Source organism: Poecilia latipinna, unplaced genomic scaffold, assembly GCF_001443285.1.
Source record: "Poecilia latipinna isolate Pla-1442-1.1 unplaced genomic scaffold, P_latipinna-1.0 Scaffold568, whole genome shotgun sequence".
NCBI classification, from domain to species: Eukaryota; Metazoa; Chordata; class Actinopteri; order Cyprinodontiformes; family Poeciliidae; genus Poecilia; species Poecilia latipinna.
In genome coordinates, this window is record NW_015113184.1 from 227253 (window position 1) to 255027 (window position 27775).

Sequence of the window (27775 nt, forward strand, 5' to 3'; positions counted from 1 at the left end):
TCAGATTTGGATTCAGATATTTTCTCACCTTTGTCTTTTTCCTCCACATCTTTTTCCTTCTCGATCTTCTCTTCCTTTTTCTCTTTCTTCATTTTAAAAATGTCCAACACCGATTCTTTGCTCTTCTTTGGCTCCTCGTCCTCCATTTTTTCTTCCATTTCTCCAGTTTTCTCCACGCTCTTCTCTTCCTTTTTCTCTTTCTTCATTTTAAAAATGTCCAACACCGATTCTTTGATCTTCTTTGGCTCCTCGTCGCCCTTTTCCTCCTCCATTTCTCCTGTTTTCTCCACACTCTTCTCTTCCTTTTTCTCTTTCTTTATTTTAAAAATGTCCAACATCGATTCTTTGCTCTTCTTTGGTTCCTCCTCCTCTTCCTCCTCCTCTTCCTCTGTTTCTTTTTCCTTCATGCTCTTCTCCTCCTTTCTCTCCTTCTTTATTTTAAAGATATCCAACGCCGTCGTCTCTTTGCTCTTCTTCGGCTCCACCTCTTCTTCCTTCTCCTTTTTGTCCAGTTTCTCCTCCATGAAGTCGATCTCCTGCTCCAGCTCTGCCAGTTTCTTCGGGTCGGACTCAAACTCGTCTTCCACCTCCACCTCCACCTCCTCGATGTCCTCGTACTCCTCCACCTCGATGCCATCCATCGTCTTCTGCAGCTGCGTCTTCACCTTGTTCAGCTCCAGCAGGCCTTCCTGAAGGTCTTTGCACACCTGCCGGATCTTGGCGGCGAACTTGGTTTTGGCTCCCTTGTGGAGTTTGTGGGAGTCTTTGGCGAGGAAGAAGATGTCCAGGGCGAGGAAGAGGGCGGACATGACGCCCGTGGTGACGCTGACGGCCTGGACGGCCTTAGCGGCGCCGCCGGCGGCGCCCAGAACCTGAACGGTGCTGATGAGCTTATCGGTGTTGATCATCAGGGCTTTTCCCGCCCGGCCGCCCTCCTTCATCACGTGTTTAATGTTGTGGTTTAGAGCCTTTTTGGCGGCACTTTCAGAGTATTTCTCAAAATCCCACTCCTCCAGGGTGTTCATTCCCTCCTACAACGGGAAGCGACAAAACCAGACGATTATCAGCTGCACAGAACTGCGCAAACTGAAATGATGAAAATGAATTATCTTAATGGAAACACTCATGTTTTTTGATAAAAAGTTTGTGCGCTACACTGCAAAAACACAAAATCTTACCAAGTATTCTTGTCATTTTGTATTTCAGCAAAATACAGGAGATTGCTTTAACAATAATTCCTAAATATTCAGAGAAAATTATTAGTTCCACTGGCAGATTACTTCATTACAACAGGGGAAAATGTGTTATAAGTTAAATAATCTACCAGTGGAATGTTTTCATCAATATTAAGGAATTATTGTTTCTTGCTGAAGAGTTACTTGTAAGTTAGTTTTGTCTGTTTGTTAGTTATTTGCATTAAAAAGTAGACCAAAATAATCGGTAAGAGTTTTTTCAGTGTAGGATGAGGTGTGTTGTTTTCCCAGTCATATCTAAATAGATTTATTGTGCAGAACTGTAATGGAAACACTTTTTTCACACCACACGAGTTTGTGACCAACAGCCAAATGTGACTACTGGCGAAAACCATGAAGAAGTACACCTGTCACAATAACCAATAAATCAATAAATCACATAAAACAAACTCAATCATTTCCTTTTGTATGATTTATAGTTTTTCTCTTTCTACCACCCTTTGTTCATCCAAAGTATAAGCAGTTTGTGGCTCCATCAACTGAATAAACACTAACCTCTCCTCTTATGATGAATTATTAACTTAATCTTATGTAACTGTTTACGTTTGTCGCTGCCATTTTAATGACTTATCACATCAACCATCATATTCAGATGTGATTTTTAATTTAATTCCTTATTTAATTAACACACCACATTTGTGAAATTGTTTTTATTCAACATTAGCAGAATATCGACAAAGATTTGCTCACATTTGTAAGAGAAACGCAGCTAATGATGTTCGATTTTACAGAAATACCAAACGTGGCTGTTAATGTGAGACTTCGACTGTTTCTAACTTCCAAGTGAAAACATAATTCAGGTCATGACTTCCAGTTCAGCCAGAAGATCCAAAATATAAAACTCTGCATTTGCTTTGACCATTAAAATTTTTCTAATTTTGTTTACTTTCTATTGCTTTTTTGTCCAGAAATTCAATGAACAAACCGTGCTGAGTGATTTGCTTGTGAATGTTTAAACTGGTCTCTATTCGTTTTTCTGGAGGTCTTTTAAGAGTTTTTAATGGACTTTTTAATTGAGTTTTCCCACCACTTATTCAGGGGAATAGTTTTTTCCGTTTTGTTGCTTTAAAACAATTTCCTCACCTGAACGAACTCCATGCACTTCCTGATGTCCTCGATCTCCTCCTGGTAGCCCTGGATCATCTTCTCCACCTTCTTGCGGTCCATGTTGGAGTGCACGGTGTCGGTGATGTTGGCCGTCGCCGACGTGATGCTGCCGGCCGTCGCCACGCCGATCCCCACCGCCGTGACGATGATCGACGCCCCGAAGGTGAACGGAGCCAGGATGAGGCCGGTGATGGTCGCCACGCTGCCCGCCACGCTGGCCACGCCCCCTCCCACAGCGGCCGTCACCGTCTTCTTGTGGAACTCGTCTGCGGCGTCGGCCATCAACAGCAGCTCCAGGATGCGTTGCTGCAAGGACGCCCCCCGCTGGTTGAAAAGGTGAACGAAAACACGGGCTGCCATGTAGACTCGATCGGCTGCCTGCTCCATCGCACTGCAGACAGAAAATAAAAACAAAATAAAACAAAAGAATCAGGATGAAAAAGAAAGGAGTTTCTACAGAATCAAAGACTGCAGATTTGACACATTGTTTTGTTATTTTGCCAATAAAATGAACATTTTGACTTAATTTAGCTTATCAAAAATATTAATCTTATTTTTATGAGGCTGTTATTTGTTGCTGGAGAATTAAATTTATCTTTAAAAACAACAAAATACCCCCAAATGTATTCAGTTCACTTTGAATTGGACTGAATGATTTACAGATTTCAGTAAATAAACTGAATCTGTTTTTGAAGCATCTTCAGATATGACGGAGTATTTGGGCCATACTGAGAACTAATACAAAATAAAACTATGACAGTAGTCATAACAGTCATAACCTTTATTCTCTTGTTTTACTCCATTCTTATAATTTTAAGACTTTATATTCCCCTATTTTTTATTTTTTTATTCTCAAAATATTTTGTCTTTATTTTGGTAATTTGTTTTACTTTATTCCTGTAATTTTGTGACTTTATTCTTGTAATATAATGAGTTTATTCATGTATTTTTATTAATTTTTTAAATTTTAATATTGTGGCCCTAATACTCCGCTGTGTTCAGACATCTTTTGTAAATTAAAATTATGAATGGACAGAGAAATGCAACATTTTATAAAATGGGACAAGGAATAAAGTCTAGAAATTGAATCCCCAATAAATAAACCTTTTCCTCTGAAGTTCTTACATTTGTTCATCCTCCTCCTGGAAGTTTGAGGTCTCGCTCCACTCGGTCCAACCTGGAAACCAGCGGCACAAATCCATCAGTCAGAGAACAAGTAACAAACATGAACCAAATTTATGTTAAATTTAAATAACATAAATTTTGATATCAACCTTTCACTGAGTTCCACCACTCCATCAGCTCATTGTTCTCCTGAAATCACAGATCCTTCTGTTAATCTGGAGACAATCCGGCCAGTTATAAACACTCTGGGTTTAATCCCACCTGCTCCATCTGGGTCAGGCTTTCCTCAGTGGGATAAGCTGCCATCTCCACCGGCTCCACCAACACCGTGCTCTCCTGATAGACAAATAGTTCAAGCTTTTTTTGTTTTCTGGGGATTTTTAAGTCAGAAAAACACACTAATATGTCTTCTTCTCATAAAAGGAAAAGATTTTAGCATTAATAATCCTTTAAAGAAAAGGCCTAGGATCTGAAGTTATATGTAAATATTATAATAAAGATAAGAAAATAATTTTTTATAAATAACTTATGGAAATGAAGTTATCCTGACCTGTGGCGTGTTCAGCTCCTCCATCTCAACGCTCTCCTCAATCACAGGTATTTCACTGGATTTCTGTATAGTTAAAAATAAAACAATGTTAAATAAATTAACCTGTTTTAAGTAACAAATTAAGTCAGGTTCGTATGTAAATCCCCCATTAAGCAGAAAATACCTCTGCAGACTTTCTGGGAAGAGTTTTCTTGACTCGGAAAGACACAACCTGTCAAACAAGAACAAAATAAAACTTTACATTTCGCCACTATAAATAACTCCAAACACGGTTTATTATTCTGCAACTTTTAAATGACAAAGTAAAAATAACTTGCTCTGCGTTTCTTCTTTATGGTTCTCTTGCGACTCAGTCCGCGTCCAGCAGGTGGCGCCACGTCTTCACCTTCCTGCAAACCAGCAAATAAAGAAAAACGTCATCAGGCAACTGGAACATAAAACTGCGTTTATTTAGACTTATATATGATTTTATCCAATATGAACTTGTTTTTGTTTTATTTTCTGCAATTAAAATCAAACTGGAGATTCTCAAATTTCAACATAAAGTCAAAACCTAAATGTTTTATATAGATTAATTTTGCACAGAGATTTATTTCAGGTGTAAATTTATTTTAATTTCATCATTAAGGTTTATAGCTAATGAAAAAAACAAAAATACTGTCTAAGAGCAATAAAGGATTTTAATGCATAAAAACTCTTAAATGTTTTTATCTCTGTTTGCCACATTGTTTATACAACTTTTCCTACCACAGTTTTTCCTTCCACTCAACTTACCATTAATATAATTAGACAGAACGGCTCATGAACAGCCATGTATTAATCTATGTGGAATGAATCTAATTATTTGAAACTAAAATAGTTTAATTTAAAGAACTAGTTTCAATCCTCACATTTACGTTGTTACCAGCAGAAGCAGGATATTTATATTTACATTTTGTTATAGAATCGGTTTGTTTTTACCTGCTGCTCCGTATTTCTAGGCGTTCGTCTGAACATCCCGGACAGCCCGGCTTTTTTCTCCTGTTTCATAAACATTATGAAGGTTTCATTTAAATTAAGAGGGAAGAAAGGACATGAAATCTGAGGGATTTACCTTGGCGGTGTCACAAAGATTATCTGTACTGCCTGACAGTTCTCGTTGAGCGGCGCGGTCGTCCTTTAAAAAGAAACGTTTCATCATTTTAATTACAATTCAAACAAAACGATACAATATGGACAAAACCTTGAGATTATACCCACATATTTGGACAAACAAACATAAAATACAGTTTTCATCAAAATATTTGAACTCTGGTTTAAATGTTTGGATTTAAACTCATTTAGACCCTTAGATCTGAACAGACCAAGAAAATAAAGCTGTACGTTTTGCTCATGTTATCGGTTTAGTGATGCTACAGTGTTTAACTCCAGGTGCAGAAAAGACTAGAAGGATTGTTAATCGTTAAACCTCTAATCAAAGGTTTTAGGTTTTTGCTCTTACGTTCCCGGCCTCAGTCAGGCTGTCCCAGCTGGCCGACAGCTGCTTGGTCAGCGGATCCTGGAAAAGAGAAAAATCATTTCAACACTCAATTTCCACATCGCTTCAGCAGTTAAAGAGCTTTTATATAATATGCTGTAACTGATGTTTGCGCTGCAAAAAACACAAAATTACAGCAAATAATTTTACTTTAGTTTCTGGTGCAAATAATTTAGTAAACTCAAAATGAGACAAAACGAACTTACAAGTAACTTTTCACCAAATTATAGGAGATTTTTTAGACTTAATAACTTCTTAACATTGATGAAAAAGTTCTAGTTCTATTGGCAGATTATTTCACTTATAACAAGATATTTTCCCATGTTATAAATGATATAATCTGCCAATAGAAATTACATTTTTTCATTTACTTAAAACAAGCTCCTATATCTTGCTGAAAAGTTACTTGTAAGTTTGTTTTCTCTTATTTTAAGATTACTAAAATATTTGCTCTAGAAACTAAACCAAAATTACTTGCTAGAATTTTGTGTTTTTGCAGTGTGGATGGATGTTTTGAGTTTTATTACCTGCCAAAGTTGATGCTAACCATCGAAATATTATTAATTTATCAAAACTAAACAAACTGTTGTCATAAAATGAAAATCATTGCCTCTTCCTAAAGCTTATTGAAACATCAACCGGACATAAATCTGACTTCAGATTGGCAGGATTTGTTTGACCGTTGAGCTTAAAGTAACATTTTCTGTCTGCTTTAAAGAAAAATAAACATGTTGGACAGCAGAGATGAACAGTTTAGATTTCAGGAATAAAATAAACACTTTTGATGCATTAAGTGGTTTCATCACCTCAGTAGCAACCGAGCGCGGAGACGGTTTGGGCGACCTTTTAAAGAACCCTGTAAGTCCTCCCGTTTTCTCCTGCAACAGATAATCCCATAAAAATAAAGTAAATATTTGAGATGAGAAACTAAATTAAGTCAAAATGTTCATTTCGATTAAATTTTCTTTTACTTTTGTTGGGTTTGCCTCCAGCAGATCTTCAGTGCTGCCAGACAACGTTGTGTTTTCGCCCGTCGCGTTTGACCCCTGAAGACACAACAGAGATTAAAACCTGGATAAAGAATAAAACAAAAATGTTCAGCAGAGTTTTTATTCTACCTCCTCTGCCGGCTTCGCACTTCTCTTAAACATGCCACTGAAAATATTTTTGTCCTAAAAATAGAAAAAACAACCGGATCTAGAAGTGTTAGACAGGCGGTGGATACAAAGCGAAACTTATTTGATTTTCAAACTTTGGAGGAAAAACACATTGATTAGTTTTGAATGGATTAAAGAAGGAGTTCGTTTGGAGTGCAGAACCAACCGGACTGACCTCGTCTAGCAGGTTGTCAAAGCTTGAAGATCTTTTGAATATTCCAGCCAGGCCTCCTTTTTTCTCCTGGAGTCACACAAACAGGATTTTTATCTATTAATTTGATGAAAAACTGAAATTGGACTGAATATGAACCAATAATCAGTGGTCACTGTAGCTACATATTCAGGCTGCTGGAGGACAAACTGATGACTTTCTCCTACTACTCTCCAATTTCAACTATTTGCTATAACTTAAACTATGGCTGAAACAATTAATTGGATTAATTTGTCCCATATTCATGTTTATGTTCATAGGAGGTGAAAGAGCAACATTAACACATTTATTAATCCACCAATACGGCACTGAATTGTCTCAGGATATTAAATCAACTTTAGCAGCAGCTGGTCTGATCCACGTTACAATAATTTATTTATTTAGTATTTAAGGTAGCTTAAAGTTACTCATAATTTATGTCATAATTATGAGATTTAAGTCATAAATCTCATAAAACATATTGTAGAAAAACGCTCGTCTAAATGTACAAAACTCAAATAACACAAAAAACACTGCAAAAACACAAAATCTTACCAAGTAATTTTTAAATTTTTAAACTTCAAAATAAGAAACTAACTTAAAAGTAACTTTTCAGCAAGAAATAGAGGCTTGTAATTCCTTAATATATTTGTTAAAAAAATACTAGTTCCTTTGGCAGATAAATTAACTTATAACATTGAAAAATGTCTTGTTATAAGAAAAATAATCTTTTTCATCAATATTAAGGAATTGATCACTTAAAACAAACCTCCATTTTTAGCTAAAATGTTACTTATAATTTAGTTTGTCAGTGTATTAAACATATGTTACGTGTAAAGCTTAAAGAAAACTGCAATAATTTTTAGTTTTTGTCCAGAATGAAGAAGCGTTTTCAGCTCCTCTTTGTCGGCAGGTTTCAGCTCATGTTCTCGTTAAAAAACGAGCCGTTTCATGAAATGAATGGAAACCTTTGGGCCGGTCGGGTCGGTCAGGTTCTCACTGCTGGCGGATAATCGTCTGTCAGTGTCCAGGTCCTGCAGTCAGAAGCAGAAAACGGTGAAGAAAAACCCAGAATCAGGAGTTTTGTTTCATATGTGAGGAAGCTGCAGTACCTCTGTCTGTGCTTTAGCGCCCTCTGCTGCTGGCTTCGGTGTTTTCTTAAACATGTTGCTGAAAATGTTTTTCTCCTACAAATATGACACAGAAAGTCAGTAAATGTTGTGATATGAGGGAACTGAAGGTGTTGAGATCCAGACCTTGTTATTCTCAGCCAGGTCTTCACAGCTGGCTGTCAGCTCTCGCTGAGCCTCTCTGTCCTGAAGCAGAAAGTCGTTTAAAAGCTTTTATATACTTTTTATAATACTTTCTAAAACACTGGACAGCAACTGCTTACTGGAGTCTCAGTCTTTTCTCCTTTGGGCGTCTTTTTGAGGAGCCCACTGAACAAACCTCCACCTTTCTCCTGATGAAACGTCAGAATAAAAGCTTGAGGATAAACCAGGAGGACAGTTTGGTGTGTTTTCTGGGTTTTTCCTCACTGACCTGTTTGTTGTAAGATAAGTTCTCAGTGCTGTCCGAAACATCAGAGTCAGAAACAGCATCCTGGAAACAAAAACCAGAGACGTTCAGACCAACAGTCACGGTACCCTGGAGTGAATCAGTAAGAGTGGAAAAATGTTGATTTGATGGATTAACTGTAGAAGGAAAAAGCAAGGAAGAAAGGAAGACAGAAAGAAAGAAGGAAAGGAAGCAAAGAGAAAAACTGAGCCAAAAAGTAAGCAAGGAAGAAAAAAAAAAACTAAGAAACGCACAAAAAAAGGGAAAACAAGAAACATTTATGAATTAAATTGTCAAAAGGAAACTCAACAGCAGTATACTAAAACAAAAACGTTTGAAGGTGAGGATTGGACCTCACCTCCTCCGACTGGACGGCTTTGGGAGGCTTCTTGAACATTCCCCCAAATATTCGACCTTTTTCCTGTAACAAGGTTTTAGTAAAAACAGCAAAACAACATCATTCATCGATAACTCAGCAGTAATTCAGAGTTTGAGTGTTTAACTGGGATAATGCCGATGAGGCAGATGGAATATTTGGGAAGGGAAATGGCGTTATAACGTTTAGCGTCATTGCTGGATTCTTATATAAAAATCGGTTCAAACAACAACAAAAAAGCCACCAACAATTTAGAATACTGTTTAAGAAAAAACAGAGAAATAACCCATTTAACAGAATGAAGCGGCTACATTCTACCTAGTTTATCGCTCCATGTGCAACATTAAGACCAAAAATGAAAACAAATCAAATCCAAAATGTCTCACCTTGGCTGGGTTTTCATTTGGACCTTCACTGCTGGAAAGATCATCATCCTGCGTCTTTTTTTCCTGAGGAAAACAATAAAATGAGTTGAAAATCAATGGAGACATCAGGATTATTTTTACCTTGACCACAAAGCATAACACAGTGGGTACAACATATTCTGAAACATTACCAGCCATTATCAGCAGAATAGAAATGAAACGGATGAACAGAGGAGAAGCTGCTGACCTCTCTAATCTCTGCGTCGTCTTCGGAGGATTTCTTCAACTTCCCTTTTTCCTGGAAAACATACAAAATTCTTCCGTTTTAATTTCTAACTCCCTATAAGTTTTCCTCTAAATATGTTTAAAATCAAAAACAAAACCCAGTCCAGAAGAGAAACGCTGCCAAGCTGGACGGTACTTTTTGATCCTAAACAAAAAGGGTGGCTTGATGCAAAAGTACAAAACAAAGTACAAGTCTAAAAAAAACATCATTAGCATAGAGTCTGTAGAAAGTAGCACAAAGCTCTAAATATTTGCTAAATTATTGTGACTAATTTCTTCTTTTATCTTGATTTCTAACCAACTCTCACGATCTTCGGCTTCTGTCACTAATATTTTCTGCATGATCATCAGAAGCAGAGAAAGTTCATCCAAGCAGCCAAATGTATAAAATATGAGCAAAGAGAGTCTGAATGCATCCTTTTGTAAATTCACCAGCTGTTATTACGACACCGTTTGGTTTGCATCAAAAGTATGGAAGAGATGATGAGAAATCTTAACTCTCTGGAAAAATAAAAGAATTTAAAACATTTTAATGAAATGATGAGCCATTCTGACCTTTTTGCTGGCAGCTTCAGACAGACTGTCGCTGCTTCCTGAAACGTCTCTGTGTGCTGCCAGATTCTCCTGCAACAAAACAGACAAGTTCAACGAAAATCCAGCAAAGCATTAAAATCCAGATCAACTGAATCAGAATGAGAAGAAACAACAGAGCAAATGTTCTCGACTTGCATGCTGACCAAATTATTAAATTAAATAAATAGAGATTAGGAGAAAACAGTAGCACTGTGGAGCTCGAGCTTCTTCACTTACCATAGATTAGGTGTTGAATAATTTTAAACAAACATCTGCAATATTTGCAAGATATTTAGAGCAGTAGTGACTTTTTCAAACTCAGTCCTTTTTCTAAACTGCTGAGCCGTTAATAACGTCAGAAACAATTACAACTGGTTTATAAAAGAAATTACGTTTGTTGTTAAACAGATGTGGCTTTTCTTCTCTTCAGTTCAATATAATTGTTTTTGCGTCACTGATTTTTTTAAATCCAGGGTTTACGAGATATAATCGTGTGTTTACTAATGAAAAACTGTGATACAGTCTAAAGGTTCACTGGAAATTTGTTTCACGGAGTGGTGTTGTACTGTTCTGTTCCTGACAGCACAGACATGCTGTCATAACAGCACATCTGTTTCTGTGTGTTCCTATAAAACACAGCTGTTTAGTTTTTCTTTTCCCAACATTTATTTTTGTTTTTGTTGATATTTCTGTAATAATTTCTGTAATTAAAAAGTCTTGGGGTCACATAAAGCTGATCAGAATTTATTAAATCACAAACAAATATTAAGAGTTGGGTAGTAACTAGTTACATTTACTCAGTTACATTTACTTGAGTAACATTCTAGAAAAAAGTACTTTTAGGAGTATTTTTACTGTCGTACTTTACTCTTACTTGAGTAAAATGTTTGCGTACTTTGCCCAGCTCTGTCAAATATAACAGAAGAGAACGTGTTTTTGTGTGGATGGAGTTTTTTCTTTTTTGATAAATAATGCAGGGAACGTTACCTCTCCTGCTGGTTTCGGGTTTTTTCTGAGAAGGTCAAAAAAGCTGCTTTTCTCCTTCAGAGAAACAACAAAACAGTATCTTATAGTCAGAGTTTCCTGGAAACATTTTCCTCAGTCAACAGAGCGACACCCACACAGGTTCAGACCTGTTCTCATGTTTATCACATGACTCATCCTGTTTTATCTGTCAGATCTGCCATGAAAGACTCACCTTGTTCTCCGTCAGGCTGTCGCTGCTGGCAGAGAGTTCGCCGTGTAACGACTCGTCACCCTGAACCGAAGGACAGACGTTACAGAAAACCAGGAAGTTACCAGAACATGTTTACCTGTGCTGCTGTGATGTGCTGTGACAAAAACATCTTGAGTTTTAAAGCAAGTAGATAACGACGTTTCTGGACTCTCTTTGAACACATTTGAACAATAAAAACTAAAGCCGTGAACTGAAAACCTTTAAAATGTTGGTGTCTGAAAAACAAAAACGTCTTGCCTCCTCCAACTGCGACCCTTCAGATGGTTTTGGAGATCGTCTAAACATCCCACTGAACACATTTCCTTTCTCCTAATGAAAAAAAGTCACTTTTTTCAGATTTTATACCTTAAATGTAATTCAATATACAGGACATGGCTGGAAAAGATGAAAATGTCACTAAAATGTGTTTTTGGTTGTCATAAATTCATTAGACACCAATTTACAGGTCAAGGTTTGATAATTATGGTTCACAACTAATGAAACTCCAAACTTCAGCTTCTCAGTAACATCACATTATTACATGAAATTAAAACAAAACTTTGTATTTTTTTAATTCAAATGAGTCACAAACACACCTAAAACAGAAAAGCCACAAAAGGTTATTGCTTATCCAAGCATATGCTGCTGTAGCATATGTACGGACAAGGAACATACTCAGATAAATAATTCAGAAATAATTTAATTTTTATCAAAAATGATTAAGTGGTTGAAATCTAAAAATGTGTATTTGCTGAATGTCTGATTCTCTCTTCTGAAATGAATCAGAGAAGCGCCTGCAGTGATGTTGAATCCAAACTCTGAAGCGTTCTTACTTTGACGTTGCTGTTTTCAGAAAGATTCTTGTTGCTCTTTGACAAGTCGGACTGCAGAAAGCAAATAAAATAATAAAAACAAACCACAGAACTGGTTGATGATGAATCAGTCAATAAAATCCACTGAGAAAAACTAAACTTTTAAAAACAAAACAGTAGCAACATGAGATCAGGAGGTTTTATAATAAATGACCAAGAAGATCAGCATTGACTTAATTTACACGTTTGGTTTTAAGAATTTAAACAACAGAATATTTCCTTTACTTTAAAACTTGTAAGCAGACGGTTGCTCAAAGGTTTCACTGACATAGACTCCTTTTTTAGGAGATCGTCTACATCCAGATTTACCACGTTTGGCTTCTTCTGGTGCACAATTATGACACGTATGTCTCACATTAACGAAGTAAAAGTTCAGTAAAATGTGACATGAATGCAGACGCTTTGAAAACAAGCAAATATGTGTCCAATTTAGTACCACATCAGGCACAAATCAGTCCCGTAGTGGGGAAATTTATTGTTACAGCAGCATAGCAGCGTAACAAAATACAACAAAGTGAAAATAATAATATCTAAAAACAATATAAACAAATGTCTGCAAGTAAAAAAAAAAAAGATAAAATAAAGTGATTTAGACAACAAAAAGTCCAGGATATGAGTTTTGTTTGGCTGCTTTGCAAATGCAGCTCATGTCTGAACCACTGATGTAATTTTATTTTCATTTGTTTTGTATAAAACTGAGTCAAACCTCTAGGACTGGTTCTTGTTTTATAACATTTACGTTTCCTGTTTTGATTTTTTTTTTCCAGGTGATTTTTATCTGTCTTCATTAAATTAAATTAATTAGAATTTATTAAAACATAATAAGATTCCTACCTGGTCTGTTTCTGCTGGCTTCGGTGATTTCCTGAATATCCCGCTGAAAATTCCTCCTTTTTCCTAAATCACAGTAAATGCATAATAATATTAACTCTGCCTGCTGCTGATGCAGTTTGTCCACATCAACCTGCTCACCTTGGTGTCAGACAGACTGTCGCTGCTGGCAGACAAATCCATGTGATCACTCAGATTCTCCTACAGCAACACAGGAACACACTTAGATAAATAATTTAAAAGCTTTTTCACAAATAGATACGTTATTTGCTTAATCAAAACCTAAGGTAAACTTTTATTTACCTGTGCGGACGTCTCATCAGCTGGTTTGGTCGATTTCTTTAAGATGCCAGAAAAGAAACCACCTTTTTCCTGTAAAGAAACAGGATTTTTAAGAAACTAACAGATTTACCATTTCATTTTCCAAACAAAGTAAAACAAGCTGAAATGCTAATATATATATATATATATATATATATATATATATATATATATATATATATATATATATATATATATATATATATATATATATATATATATAGGTTGTTGAATTAGTCAAATTTTTGCAAATAAAACAAGCAAAAATTCTGATTGAAACATATTAAACACGATTGTTTTCTGTCTTCACTTCAGAATAAAATCATACTCAACTTTATATAACCTTCTGAACTCGTTAAAAAGTGTCAGGAATGTGGAAGATTTCTTTCAGAGGGAGGAGATAATAAAGCTGTCAGACTGTCAGGACTGAACATTTCCCTGCTGCCTTCTGCATGTTTAAAACATTAGATAAACCACCGTGTGTCTTAATCGTAGTCGTCACATTTTAGCACATTCCCACAGTGATCCTTCCTCAAACACATGTTGGGGCTCCTTGTATTTTACCAATAAATACCTCTGGGCTTTTTTCATGAATTAACTTAATGAAGCGATAAAATGCTTTATAAAACATCTTGCTACAGTAATTGAACTTGTGCTTACGTGGGATGGTTCAGATGTTTTCTCCTCTTCCTCTTTCTCCACATCTTCAGAATCACTTTCTGCTTTGCTGACCTGAGGATGAATAAAATAGTTTATAAGAAGGAGAAACAAAACTGGGAAGATGTAACTTTTTACATTACTTATAATGTGATGTATATTCTTAAACTTAAAGAAATAGACTTCACAGTGAAATGTTTGAGTAAATGTTGTCATTATAATGCTAATCAGGCTATATTTTGGCATTCATTACCCATTTTTGTCTCTGAGTTTTGCTGTTACCTTCAGGGTAGGAGAGGATTTCTCCTTGGGTGTTTTGCGAAACATTCCAGCGAGAAGGCCTCCTTTCTCCTGATAACACAGAGAATAAAAAGTTTAAAACCCACATAAGACGAACAATTATATTTAATGTTTCTGCACAAAACAATTTGAGGATAATGTCAGTATTTGTGTTCTTTAAAAAAAGAAGAAGTGGGATCTGCATCTCTTTACAGTCATGTGTTTTTAAAAAGACATTCCTTCCCCTTCATTTGTCATGATTGTGACATGAAGACTGTGAAAGAGCGGAAGCAGAACTGGTCTGTGTTGGATTGTACCTGTTTGTGTTCTGCATTGTGTTGCTCTTTGCTTTGGTCTCCCAGTTGTTCCTTCTCTGAACTGGTTTCTTCTGCACTGGGCTCGGGACTGGGCTCTCTGCTGGCCTGAGAAGTGACAACACACCAGTCACATCTCACCATTAACACCAGTTAAACGTAACCAGTAGACATGAAACAAAACAAAAACAGGAGAGAAAAGACAATGCAAATTAACTTACCTTTACTTTCTTACAAATGAGACATTTGAATTTATCCCAATGTTTATTAGAAAATTAATAATTATATCTAAAAAAAAACCACTACATTCTTCAGCTTAACACACACTGGAAGTGTGATATTTATGAAACAAATATATTACTTACTAAACCAAAATAAATTAAATATACAATAAAAGGTCACTAGCAAATGTCTTTTATATATAAATATATTTGAACCCCAAAACTCATCTTTCCACTTGAAATTACTTTTTTACACCAAAAGTAGCACTAAAATAAAGCAGAAAAAAAGCAGCAGCGCAGAAGAAAGCCAGGATGCAGCAGAATTTGCGTGAATGTTTTATTCAGTAACACCAATGTTCCTGACTAGTACAAGTTCGAAATGGATTGATCAGATGCCACCAGTCTGCATCGTTTTGTAGAAAATAATAGAGGGCGTGCTTTTTCTATATTTATAAATAAATTATGTGACGTGGGATTACAGTTAATTCTACCCCAAAGTGGTGAATTCAACATCAGTTGCACCAAATTAGTTTAGAGTTTATTTTTGCACCATATTGTTTTGTTTTTATGCTGTTTTCTGCACAATAAGTTAAGATAAACACGTAATAAAAATCATTTAAAAGTAACTGCCATAACGTCAGCATGGGCTACTGCCACCCAAAACCCCCCTCTTGCTGACGCCTCTGCTCAATGACTCAGTCAGGTTCCTCAGACATTATTTGACTTAATTACTTTGAAAACAAATGTACATGTGTCAACATGATCATATGACTGAAATAAAAGGACAATATTTACGTAAATATCACAAATCTTTTTGGGATTTTCAAATAGGGTAAACCATTTAGAGAGAAACTATGAGAATCACCAACTGTGAAAAAAGTATTTCCAAATAATTTGAATCTTTTAAGACTGAAATGTTAACCTAATAAAACTGCAAACAAAGCATCATCACAATGATTCAGTTGAGCTCTGCAGTCATGAAATGATGAAAAATTATTTTAATTATCTAGAAATTCAACATTTTTACTTTGTGCTATACAGTTTTTATTTTTTATTTGCTTTTTTTAACCTTGTAAATATCCCTCAGACGATTTGTACTGTGACGATTGGATTGGAGTCGGTCCTGGGATTCCTCCCCAATAAATCAGTTTTATGATGCCGGACTTGAACCTCAACTGGATAACGGCTCCTTGTTGTACCTCCTAATGTTTTAAAATTCCCATCACCAGTTAACCTTTGTTGAATTCAGATTGTTCTCGTTTTATTCCAGCAGCGTTAAAGTGTCAGCCGTTCCCTCCACCATCACTAAAAAACATTTAGCATTTTTCCACCACCAGCAGAAACCCCAGATGCTGCATCGTACCTTTGGTGACTTGAACTGCAGCCCTTTCATTACTCCTTTCAGAACGCCCTGCTGGCCACAGTCACACGTCGCAAACAGACTGACAACACACACATTAACGAACACACACACACACACATACCGGTTTGTTGCTGGGAGCATGTTTGATTGGGACGTCATCTGATTTTTCCTCTTGGTCGTCAGTCGCGTAGCTCTGAGGAGAGAAAAATACCAGAAAAATACCAGAACATCAACTTGTTGAAACTTCTGTTTGGTAGAAGTGGTTAAAATGGCAGGGAGTAAAAATTATAATTTTTTTCTGTAGCACAATTAATCTTTGAGTTTAAAAAAGCATCAGACACCTGTTGTACCTGCATATGGTAGAAAGTTTGTAAATAATGACATTTTGCAACTTTTTATGAATTACATTGTTTTGTGACTGGAAACAAACATAGTTCAAGTCTGAATTAGGACTTTGCTGCATAATAATGTCCTGCTACTTATTGTAATAAATTATAATGTTCTGAGATCATTTTTAAGTAATATAATGGCAAAATAGCACAAGAACATATTCTCAAAGATTAATAAACTTTAATTTCTAATGAGTATTTAACCCTGAGACTGGAAGACAATTTAAATATACAAAATAAATAAACAAAACAACAAATAAAATGGACACTGAAGTCTCTGTAAACAAAACTGCTCTTCAAAACATGGTCTAGTTGAAACCACTGAACTAGACTGAAAACTTTTGTCATCTTGTCTTTGATAGAAAGAAAGAAAGACATGAGAAAAACACAATCATGCAAATGGAAATTACTGAGCTTGTTTATTAAATTAGTAAATTTTCAAGAGGTTATTGCGTCAGGTCAGTCTCTGTAACTGGACAGGTTATTACAACATACCCTGAAACTGCTGACTCAGAGCCTCTGGATGTCTGAATGCACAGCTATGTCACATTCATGTGCACATAGCGACACACCCACACCTGTTTGTCCTTCTGGTCTGATGCCTGAAACTGGTTTCCCATGACGGTCAAGTTTCCACCAGCAGAAAGCTCTGGGTTACAGCAACGTGGAAATATTTTAAACCGCCTCTCAATGATTTTCAAACTGGAGCAGATCCGAGTCATCAGCGGTAGCGATTTTTGATATGGGCAGTTGCCCAGGGCGACATTAGAGCAGGTGATGGATGGGGTGGGGAGATATTCCACAGTCACCTGATAAATTATTTATTTTTTTAAGCATATTTATTTGTTGGTTGGGTTTTGAAAACCTTTTTAATGCGTGAAGTTAATAATGTGTGGGCTGGGAATACGGAGGTAATTTTACATGCTTTGTGCAGGATTGAACTACATTTTGATCCAACCCAGAATTTTAAAGATTTCCTGTATTTTGATTGGTTAGGAGGCAGCAGAAGGAGGGGCTTTTCCAGGGCAACGTTCATGCAAAAATCACCACTGGTCATGAATGGTTTTATTTAGACTTTAGATGCTTTTTCAACATATGTGAAATACTTTCTGAAATACTTACTTATGTGAAATACTTATTTTACTCCAAAGTAAAAGAAAATACTGTGGAGGAATTTATAAAGTTTAAAAGATATGTTCAAGAAGTACAAAAATGCCTGAAAGCCAGGAAAGGTAAACATACAGAACTAGGGTTATATTAAAATGAGGCTCGGGGGCCACTTGCAGTCCTTTGAAAGTTTGTTTTTGGCCCCTGACCATAAATCAGAAATATGAGTAATTACTGCCTGAAAGCAAAAACCCAGATGGACATTTTTTTATTATAGTTTTTTCAGAGAGATTTTCAAGCAGACAAAAAAAGTATCTTTTATAAGCCAGGTTTCTGCTTTTCCACTTAAATTTATTGTAAGCAGAACCTCAGCTAACCTCGGACCAATAAAGAAAGAGCTGACCCACTTAGCCTAAAAAGAACAATTTACTTCTAAATTTTGAAATTACAATACTGTCTTTTAATAATCCAATTGTGCAATACCCTTACTAATGTTTTTCCATCAACAAAATTCATTTTCTAAAACAAAAGGACTTTGTTGCTTAAAATCTTGCATGTGCAGTATTGAGCAGATTTCTTTTATTTCTTAAAAGTTAATTTTAGTGCTTTCATCTAGACAATTTTTCACACAACATAATGATTATATAAATCAACGTCGTCTTTTTGATTCTCAGACAGGAAATCAGTGAGCTTTGCCTACTGTAAATGTTGGCATTTTCTCTTTTTGGCTGCGTCGAAACATTCCCGTCAGGCCGGACTGATTGCTCTACCAAAATAAGCACAGAAGAAGAAGACAGACGCAGACATTATGAATGCTGTTTGTAAAACAGGTGGGAGCTGGCGAAGTGCAGCTGCAGGTAAATACCCGCTTGAAATCCGCTTCATCTGCAGCAGCTTCTGGTTGGTCAGTTTCTCTGGAGGTCTGAGGGGAAAGATGACATTTTATTTAAAACATTAAAATAAACAAGGTGTATCATGGGATTTGATATAAATGCGGCTCTGTGCAGTAAAGCCGTACCTTTCTGGGTTCACCGGGCCTTGCTGCCGCTTTTGGTTCCTGCACAAACAAGAAGGGTAAATAAAACATAGAAGAAATGTGAAGCCTTGAGAAGCTCCTTCACCAAACCGCTGAATCATATTTATATAAATAAAAATCATCTAAATCTGAAGTGGTGAAGCTGGTTTTTAAGAATGAACCGACTGTTTTGTACCTTTTCTGCGAGTCTCGGGGAAGCAGCAGCAGTTTCAGACGGTTTTAGTTTGGTATGTTGTTGCTGGATGTTCCCATTCGGCTAATAAAATATAAAAAAACAAAGATAAAAAGAATCAGCTGGATATTGTTCAAGATTAATATTATTATTACAGTAAGACTACAGTTATGAAAGAAATCAGGACAGTCCATTAAATATTCACTTAGTTAATAAGAAATTTTATTCTCATATTGTATCTAACCTGTTTTGTTATGGTTGAAAAGGGACGTGAAGCAGGTAAATTTCTTTGACTAACTTTTTCTTAAATCAAAGATATAAACAAAAATCCGTTTTCCAACTGAGGACAGGGTTTCTGCAGGTTTCTACCAAATCAAATTTAATACTTTTAAAGACCTTTTAAAGAGCATTATGAATGAAATTTAAGAACTATATCTCCAAAGAAATGCATGAACTTCATCCAGCCACCTGGCAAAAAAAAATGCTAGTTAGCTAGTTAGCAACGGTATGTTAGTAGTGAGTTACAGAACGCAGTGAGGATGTCTACATGTGACTCAACCTTCTGCCTGATGGAAAAGTCCCACGAGAAAAAAGAAGTACGTAGTTTATACAATTAAATAATCCTACAAAGACAAAATTTAAGACCTGTGATTAAGATGTTTAAGACCAACTTACTTCTTTAAAAAGAATTTAAGACATTTTAATGCCAAATAAAAGACTTTATAAGGATCTGCGGGCACCGTGTACATGGTGAATTTTATGATACTGAGTGGAAAAGCATCATAAAATTCTGTTGCAGCAAAGCAAAGCCAAACCAAGACATGCCTACGTCCATGAGCTTCTTTTACCTGTTCTCTGTTCTGGTGTCTAAACTACAAAATTCTCATTTCTTTAACGATGAGAAGTTGATCTCTGTTTGAGACAAATAATTTCTCCTTGCCCACCTGTGACGATAGAGTAACTTGTGGGTTTTTGGAGACTTCACTTTCACTTCACGTTCATTTTAACTGTCAGGAGCGCAAAAACGTATAAACGTCTGAGTTTTCAACAAGAAAACTTCCTTCAAAATGATCAGCAATAAGGTTCTCATAAAGCACATTTTATTTAAATCGGAATAAATGTTTGTCACCAAAAATTACAATTTGCATCACATTTAATAGAAAACTTTAAATGCTCTATTCTTCAGTGTTCACTCTTCATTTATATCCATATGTTTTTATAATTATTTAAACTGATAATAAATATCCAGGTCTAAATATTTAGCAGCATTCGATTAGTTTTACATGATTATACCTAGAATTAAACTCAATGAAATACATAAATATAGGACATTTTTAGACTATATCAGTGCGTCTCAACAGTTTTAACACAATATTCTCTTCTCTTTTTTTCAATATGTTATTTTATTTTAAAAATAAAAATGCCACCATCACCTGGTAGAATGCATTGTAAAATTAATACCTCGCTGTTTAAAGCTGCTGATTTTTTCATTCTGTACTGTGTGTGAATCAGCTCCTGTAGATAAAAAATAAATAAGTCAATTCATAATCCAAGTTGGAGAATTTTAAACATTTTAACTTTAATTCTAACTTTGTTAAGCATCTTTAAACCAAATCGCAACTCATTTTGTTCTTTTAAAAGCATTATTTACAAATCTAATCCTCTAAATGGTCATTATTTTGTAAGGAATTACACTTCTGTAGGAAGAGTTTAATCACTAATTTAAAAAAAAGAAGAGAAAAGAAAATACTTAAATATTTGTGAAAAAATTTAATATAATTTCACTTTTGTCACTGGTGGATCTGAAGTCTTTTGGCTGTTAAAAACACAGATTAAAGTGAGCAAATTTCATCAACTTACAAGGCAGAAGGATTACTTTTCCACACAGGGTCGGGTTGGTTTATGTTGCGTTTTTCCCTTTATAAATAAACCGTAATTTAAAAAACTTCCTGTAATGTTTACTGCGGTTGTCTTTATCTTATTTATCGTTACAATCTGAAACATTCGCATGAGACGAAAAGAAAAAACTCTCTTAAACTGTTGACTGTTTCACAGAGAAATTATAAAGAAATTACAGTCTTCATGACAAATCAAGCCTCTGGATTTTTATCTTATCAAGTTTAATTAATATTATGAGCAATAAGATTTAAAAAGTGGTGTCTGCTTAAAAGCCGGACTAACTTGTTACTGGCAAGTTGTCATCAGGAAGTAGGTCACTGTTACTAGTGGAACAAACCACTTCACAACAGAAACAGCAAGTCTTCTGACATGACTGCTTTTTTTAAAACAATCTATGTCAAAAACTTCCTGTTTTTATTGTTAAGAAAAATGTAAAAAGGAAAAAACAATCTCTAATGTGTTTGAGAATTACTGAGTTAACTATGAAAAACATGATGAATTGTGATTAAATATTTTAATAGATTGTCAGCTCTGTAAGTCGAGTTTAATTTTACAGAAGATGCTTTTCCCAGATGTGTCGGTTGAGTCCACTGCTCTTTTGCATAAAAACTGAAATCAGGACGTAACAACAAAATAAAACATGTATTGTTGTTGAAGTTAACATTCTTTTTTCTGAAGAAGAATTGAATTTGACAGGCAAGTTCATAAAACCCCCTCTTAGGCTTGATTAGTTTTAGATTCAACTCAATTAATACTTAATAACATTAATAAAGCAGAATTAAGATAAACACAAGCTTATATGAATGTTTTGTAGCTTTTAGTAAAACTTTGAACTCACAGCATCTTTGGGTCGAGGAGGCATCAACGGAGCTGGCTTCACATCTCTCTCTGCCTCGTTTCTTTTTACCTGAAAACAAAGTTTCAGCGTCTTAACATGCTGGAATTCATTTTAAAGCCCATTTATGGCACCTTAAAAACACAGGAATGACTTTATTACAAGTTAATGAAAGACTTGAGTTTATTGCACTACCTCTGTGGGCTTTGGAGGAGGTTTGGGCTGCGGGAAACAAAAAGGCACTGAATGAGTTTTGTCAGTTTGATTTAAAAGATTCCCAGATCCCATCCCTCTGTCTTCAAACAAAAAGAGTCACAACCCAAAATATTTATACAGTTAAAGTTCATAAATTCATACTGTACAAGTGCATCTAATATTTTTTACCAATGTTCATATCAGATTTGTAAAAAGAGAAACTAAAAGCAGCTGAAAAGGAAAAAATAAATAAATTCAGAACAAAAACGATGGGAAAATTCATTTCAATTGAAGACGTTAGTTAATGTGTGGGTGAGATAAAACATCTAAGTCTCTTTCTGCATTTAAAAAAATGAAAAATCATTATGATGAAGCAGTAAGCCACTGGATAAACTGATGTTTTATTTTGTATTTTTTGTTATTTTTTATTTTAAATATGTTTAATTGTCTTCTGAGCTGAATTTTTATGTGAATATAGGTCAGATATACTTCATACTTCTTTCTGCTCCTTTTCATTCACTGTGCTTTTATTTGTTCCATGAACTATTCATATTTATTACTGAGTGAATGAAATGAAATGAAAAGCCAGCTACGGATAAACATTTAAAATAACGGTGAACTCTGTACACTAGAGGAACAACAGGACAAAAAGAGAAACGGTGTTCATGTTTTAAAGGGTGATCAGGTGCGCAGGGACATGCATGACTCTGGGAATGTGGAACATCCCTTCTCCACAAACAGCTGGAACCTGTCCGTTCGGTTTGGGTTATTTTAGTTTAGTCAGCCAGGATTTGTTTGTCTCACTCCCACATGAGGCCTGCGAGGCAATGGCATGTTTAGGAGGTTTCATGTGTGAGATATTTCATCTCTGCTCTGAAATGTGACACGTTATGAGTTAAACTGCCGAGCTGCTGGCAGAGACACAACAATCCACTTTAAGGTTCAGCAAACACATTAAAAACAGTAAAAACTCTGTCAATAAAACAACAAATGGAATCATTTATTTTAACATATACATGCAAATATTTAAAACATGAAAATTATTATTTTTTAATTTTCTTAAATCTACCAACAGATTAGAGTTTGTTTATAATTGATATTGTAAATACTAGCTAAGGTTTCATTTTATGCATGTATTTCATGCTTTTATGTGCAAATCTTTGTTTATAATTCACATTGTGGTAAGCAACACTTATTGTCTGGACTTATTGTAAAGAACAAGCTTACAATAATTTATTTAACTTATTTTTTGGAGAAAAAAAATATTACAAAAACTTCTTTTTTGGGAATAAAAAAAAATGTTATTCCTTCTTGGAAGGAAAATTGGCTGCTTATACTAATCAATTTGTAAAAAAAAAAAAATATGATCAATCTAAAAATTACTATTAGAAGCAGAGCTTAAATTAACATTTCCATAAAATCATGATGACATGTTGGAAGAAGGGTTATGATAATTTTGGGTTTTTCATTACAGTTGTTTAATTTTATTTCGTTGTGACTTTTGTCTAGTTCGTTTTAATTATTTTTTTAGAGTGTGTCTGCTAGTTTTTACAACTTATCAGTTAAAAACTGTTTAGTTTTAGTTTAGTTTTTATTAGTTATAGTAGTAATTTTAGTTTTTTCATACTTTGGTTAATGTTTAGGTGCAGAACTCAAAAAGGTCATAGTTTTGAGTTTATGTATACGACTGGGTAACAAATATCAACAGAACACATCAATTTTAAAAAATTATTTAATTATTGTTGAACTACAACTGATTCTGGCGTTTTTGATGCTGTCGCCATTTTGCGGACGAGTGTAAACGCTGCCAGCAGGATTACAGAGTGCTGTAATTTGCCAACAGCTGAACATAATCTAATTGTGTCACATCAGTTCAAAAGGCTGATAAATAGATTCATAAACATGCAAATGGAGGCTATGTATCTACAATTCAAGTATATTTTAGTAAGTTGTATGAACACATAACATAGTTTCAGTTAGTTATAGTTTTTCCCCATTAATTACCATTTTTATACATTTCCGGTAACAAAAACATTTCAGTTATTTTGTTTGTTTGTGTTAGCTATAATAACCTGACGCTGTTCGTTGAGCACAGCTTAACATTTTTATGTTGAATAGATATAATCTGATCATACTGATTGTGTTTTGTGTTTGCAGGTTTTCTCACCGGTTTTGGCTTCTTTTTGACCTCTGGCTTCATCATACAGGCCTCCATCCTGCCTGCAGGAGCGACACAAAGACAGTTCAGCAGGAAGCTTTTGGGTTTGTAGTGGTTTGTGAGTGAGAATTGTTCATATAAAGAGAAGAATATAAACGTTAAGAAACCAGTGACCTCTGCATACATTTACACTAATAAACCTGCATTAAAGCCATTATCATCAGGAATACTGTGGTCATTTTCATGCTAATTTGAATAATTATTTAACTTTTATTTCATGCATTACTGTAAGATATGAAAATTAATTAAAAACAACTCTGATGATAGACTAGTGTTTTAGCTGTTTTTTTTACCAGCTGAAATTTTGAGTGAAATGTGAACAGATTCAGTTTCCACAGCTAACTTGAAAAAAAAAATTGAATTGAAGAAAAAAATTACATTTTATTTTTTGGCTAAAAAACTCAGCTACATTCTGAAGAAAGAATAAATCTCCAGACTTAAAAGTTCATAATTTAAACTCCTTTTCACACTTTATAAAATACAAATATTCAATTCATGGCTCATATTTATTCAGTGAGCAGAAAAGCATGGGAAAAGAGAATTGATAAAAGAATGAAAGGAAAGAAAGAAAGGCTCAAGATCATAATGAATCTAAGACAAAAAAAATTATACAAGAAAGAAAATGAGGAAGAAAAGGCAGAAGAAATAAGATAAAAGAGGGGAAAAGGAGCGACACAAAAGATAGGAAGGGTGGAAAGATGAAAGTATGTACATGAGGAAAGAATTAAGGACATAAAGAATGGAAGAACAAATGGGAACAAGGTGGCAACAAAAAAAGAGGAAGAAATCAGAAAAAGAAGAAATGACAAATAAATAAAGAGGAAGCAAGAAGACAAGAAAGAACAAAACGACACAAAGGAATAAGATTCATGGGGAAGAAAGTGATGAAGGAAAATGAGGGAATACCACAAGGAAAAATAACTGAAAAATAACATTTGTTTCTGCGTGCTTCCTTTTCCAAACTGATCCTTTTTGTAATTTTCTCATGAACACTGGAACTGAAAGATATTTTAAATATCCAAAATAAATAAACAAAACAACAGAAACAACAAAAAAAATTAATCATGAAGTAAACAAAATTGTCCTTCAAGAAAAGGTCTAATTGAGACCAAAGAACCAGACTGAAGACTTTTATCGTGCAGTTTTTGGTACAAAGAGAGAAAAAAGAGAAACGATAAATAATGTAAATTACTGGGTTTGTTTTAGTTTATCGTGTGATTAATACATTTATTGCTTATTCCGACAGGCCTAGACAAGATCGCTCCTGCACAGCTTGTTTACTCTTCTCTAACCTCTGCTATTATCAATATATTTTCACTCAGTTTGTGATCAGTAAATGGATATCATATGTTTCAAACTGCTAAAAGCATCTTGAAACATTCAGGATCTCTCAGATCTTCTTGCTAAAGATTTTTGCCATGCAATTGGTGGACTGATTACGAGTTTAGATACACAAACAGTTGTCTGTTCCTGAAGTTTACCCACTGAGGAAGACCATTTCTGCCAAAATTTGCAACAGGATCTTGCATGTCTCTTTTAAATGCCTGTGGTGGAGAAGGCAGAACTGCATAATGGGGCAGCGTTATTCAAATAAGAGACCAAAAAGAAACTAAAATGCATTATCTTGCACAAACTAAAAAAACAAACATGTAGTATATCTCCCACCGGTCCACAACAACTGATGTGTCTGGATGGACGCTGTTCATTGAGCACAGCTTAACACCATTATTTTAGCAAACATTTTTTTATCTCTGAGATCCAACCTTCAGAACGATGGACTGCAAAAACAGAAAGTCTTACCACTGATTTTTTATCTAGTTTCTAGTAAATATCTTAGTACACTTGAAATAAGAGAAAACGATCTTACAAGTAAGATTATACGTACCTGTTTTAAGTTAATAATTCCTTAATTTTGATGAAAAAGTACTAGTCCCATTGGCAGATTATTTCACTTATAACATGGGAAAAATGTCTTGTTATAAGTAAAATAATCTGCCAATGGAATTAGTACTTTTTTTAATCAATATTGAGGAATTATTGACTTAAAACAAGCACCTATGTCTTGCTGAAAAGTAACTTCTAAGTTAGCTTTGTGCTAAGATATTTACACTAGAAACTAGACCAAAAACACTAAAAGATTTTGTGTTTTTGCAGAGTGCAATTGAGGTTAGGTTTGTACTTTGACTGGACCATTCCAGCACATGAACATAATTTGATCTGAACCATTCAATTATGGCTTTGGCTTCTGGATATTATCCTGTTGTTATCCTGTTGGAAACTGAACCTCTGTCCCAAGTTTTCTAAAAGGCAACCAAAAACTGTACTTAAATAGTAGCAGGACTACTTCAGCGTATTTTACTCAAGCAAAAGTAAAAAGAAGTCTTCCAAGAACTTATTCAAGTAACGGTTAAAAACAAAGTATTTGGTAAAAAAAAAAAAAAAAAAAAAAAAAAAAAAAGTAGCTGAGTAGTCATAACATCTGATTTTATATATAAAATTATGTTATCCAACAGTCAAAAGTTTAATATTGTATGTAAATTCTGATATTTTAAAGACCTACATTTTTTATAAAATAACAAAATACCAAATTCAAGCAGAATCGTTGTTTTCCAAATAAATTTCTTCATTATAAAACTTATGAAACTAATATTTATTATAGGTAATGTGTATATACTGTATGTCAGAAAAGATTAAATTACTTTCAGTGACAAAGTGTAGCGTTTAGTGTAAATATATGATTTCCAAATGGTACATCAAAACGAACAGACGGAAGATAACATTAGAACATAGATTGTGTTCAAACAGGAGGTCTCACTTCAACATAAATTGCAGATGTGTGTGTGTGTGTGTGTGTGTGTGTGTGTGTGTGTGTGTGTGTGTGTGTGTGTGTGTGTGTGTGTGTGTGTGTGTGTGTGTGTGGTGCATTTCTGATTAAAACGTTCTTATTCGTCATTCAATTAATGACAATGGATAGAGTAACCAGAAATTGTACTCAAGAGTAGTAATACTTCATAATAATATTAATCACGTAAAACTAAAAGGTGTGTAGAACTATTCTTACTTTTGAGTAAATAATGTAACTGAGTAAATGTAGTTACTACACTCCTGTAAAAAATGTACATATGTACAGATATCCATCTATCCATCCATCCATCCATTTTCTGAACACCCTTGTCCCTCAGTGGGGTCGGGAGGGATATCCATCTAAACAACTGAAAATCTACTATACATCAGAAACAAAAGTTGAAGAATGGAAAGGAGCGAGTGAGGAAATAGCTTAAATTTATTAACAAAAGTTTCCTTCGTACATTAGCAGAAATTAGTTCATAAGACAAAAACCAGAATGAATGAAGCTTAAAATCCATCCGATAGCGACTGTCATAATTACACAGCATTTTATCACACACTTTCTGTACAGTTACCACTGTATTTTACTTTGACAGTGACATCTCTGAAATTTGTTCGTAAATTTAACAAATAAATACATTAAACTGCAGCTATGAATCCTCTTTATTGTGTTAAAGTGAGCTCTGGAAATAGCCGTTAGTACGTTTTAGCTAACGCGCTCGCGCAAACTTAGAAGCTCCTTAAAGATCGTCGGTGGACGTATTTGACGTTGGCGTTTAAAACCATTAACCGCTCTGAGACGGATGAAACTAACCGAAGTTAAGTGAGGCCGATAAGCTTGAACCTACCGGAGATCCTTCAGAGATCCCTCTATGATCCTCTCCTCCAAGTTTCAACAGTGATTGATATGTATAAAAAAAATAAAAACAAATGGGAGGCTCCTTCACTG

At 34.9% G+C, this 27775-nt stretch overlaps 1 protein-coding gene across 1 annotated transcript; it reads right to left on the minus strand.

The window, feature by feature from the left end:
- Positions 1–5: 5 nt before the first annotated feature.
- On the minus strand, positions 6–27757 carry LOC106953192 (titin-like; the record flags this gene model as incomplete). The annotated part of the gene is made up of 44 exons (XM_015041778.1): positions 27675–27757; positions 23929–23981; positions 21762–21788; positions 21570–21638; positions 20294–20347; positions 18836–18916; positions 18643–18681; positions 18490–18546; positions 18325–18390; positions 16250–16321; positions 14548–14652; positions 14234–14302; positions 13955–14026; positions 13277–13345; positions 13115–13174; positions 12977–13039; positions 12104–12154; positions 11529–11600; positions 11253–11312; positions 11042–11095; positions 10037–10105; positions 9444–9494; positions 9218–9280; positions 8814–8876; positions 8441–8500; positions 8292–8360; positions 8155–8214; positions 8011–8085; positions 7867–7932; positions 6884–6949; positions 6670–6723; positions 6523–6597; positions 6358–6429; positions 5516–5572; positions 5129–5191; positions 4996–5055; positions 4353–4424; positions 4199–4246; positions 4036–4098; positions 3747–3821; positions 3635–3674; positions 3486–3537; positions 2337–2751; positions 6–1031 (listed from the first exon to the last, which is right to left on the minus strand). Coding segments are annotated over exons 2-44 (4002 nt in total), but the record flags the coding sequence as incomplete, so codon positions are not given.
- Positions 27758–27775: the final 18 nt, after the last annotated feature.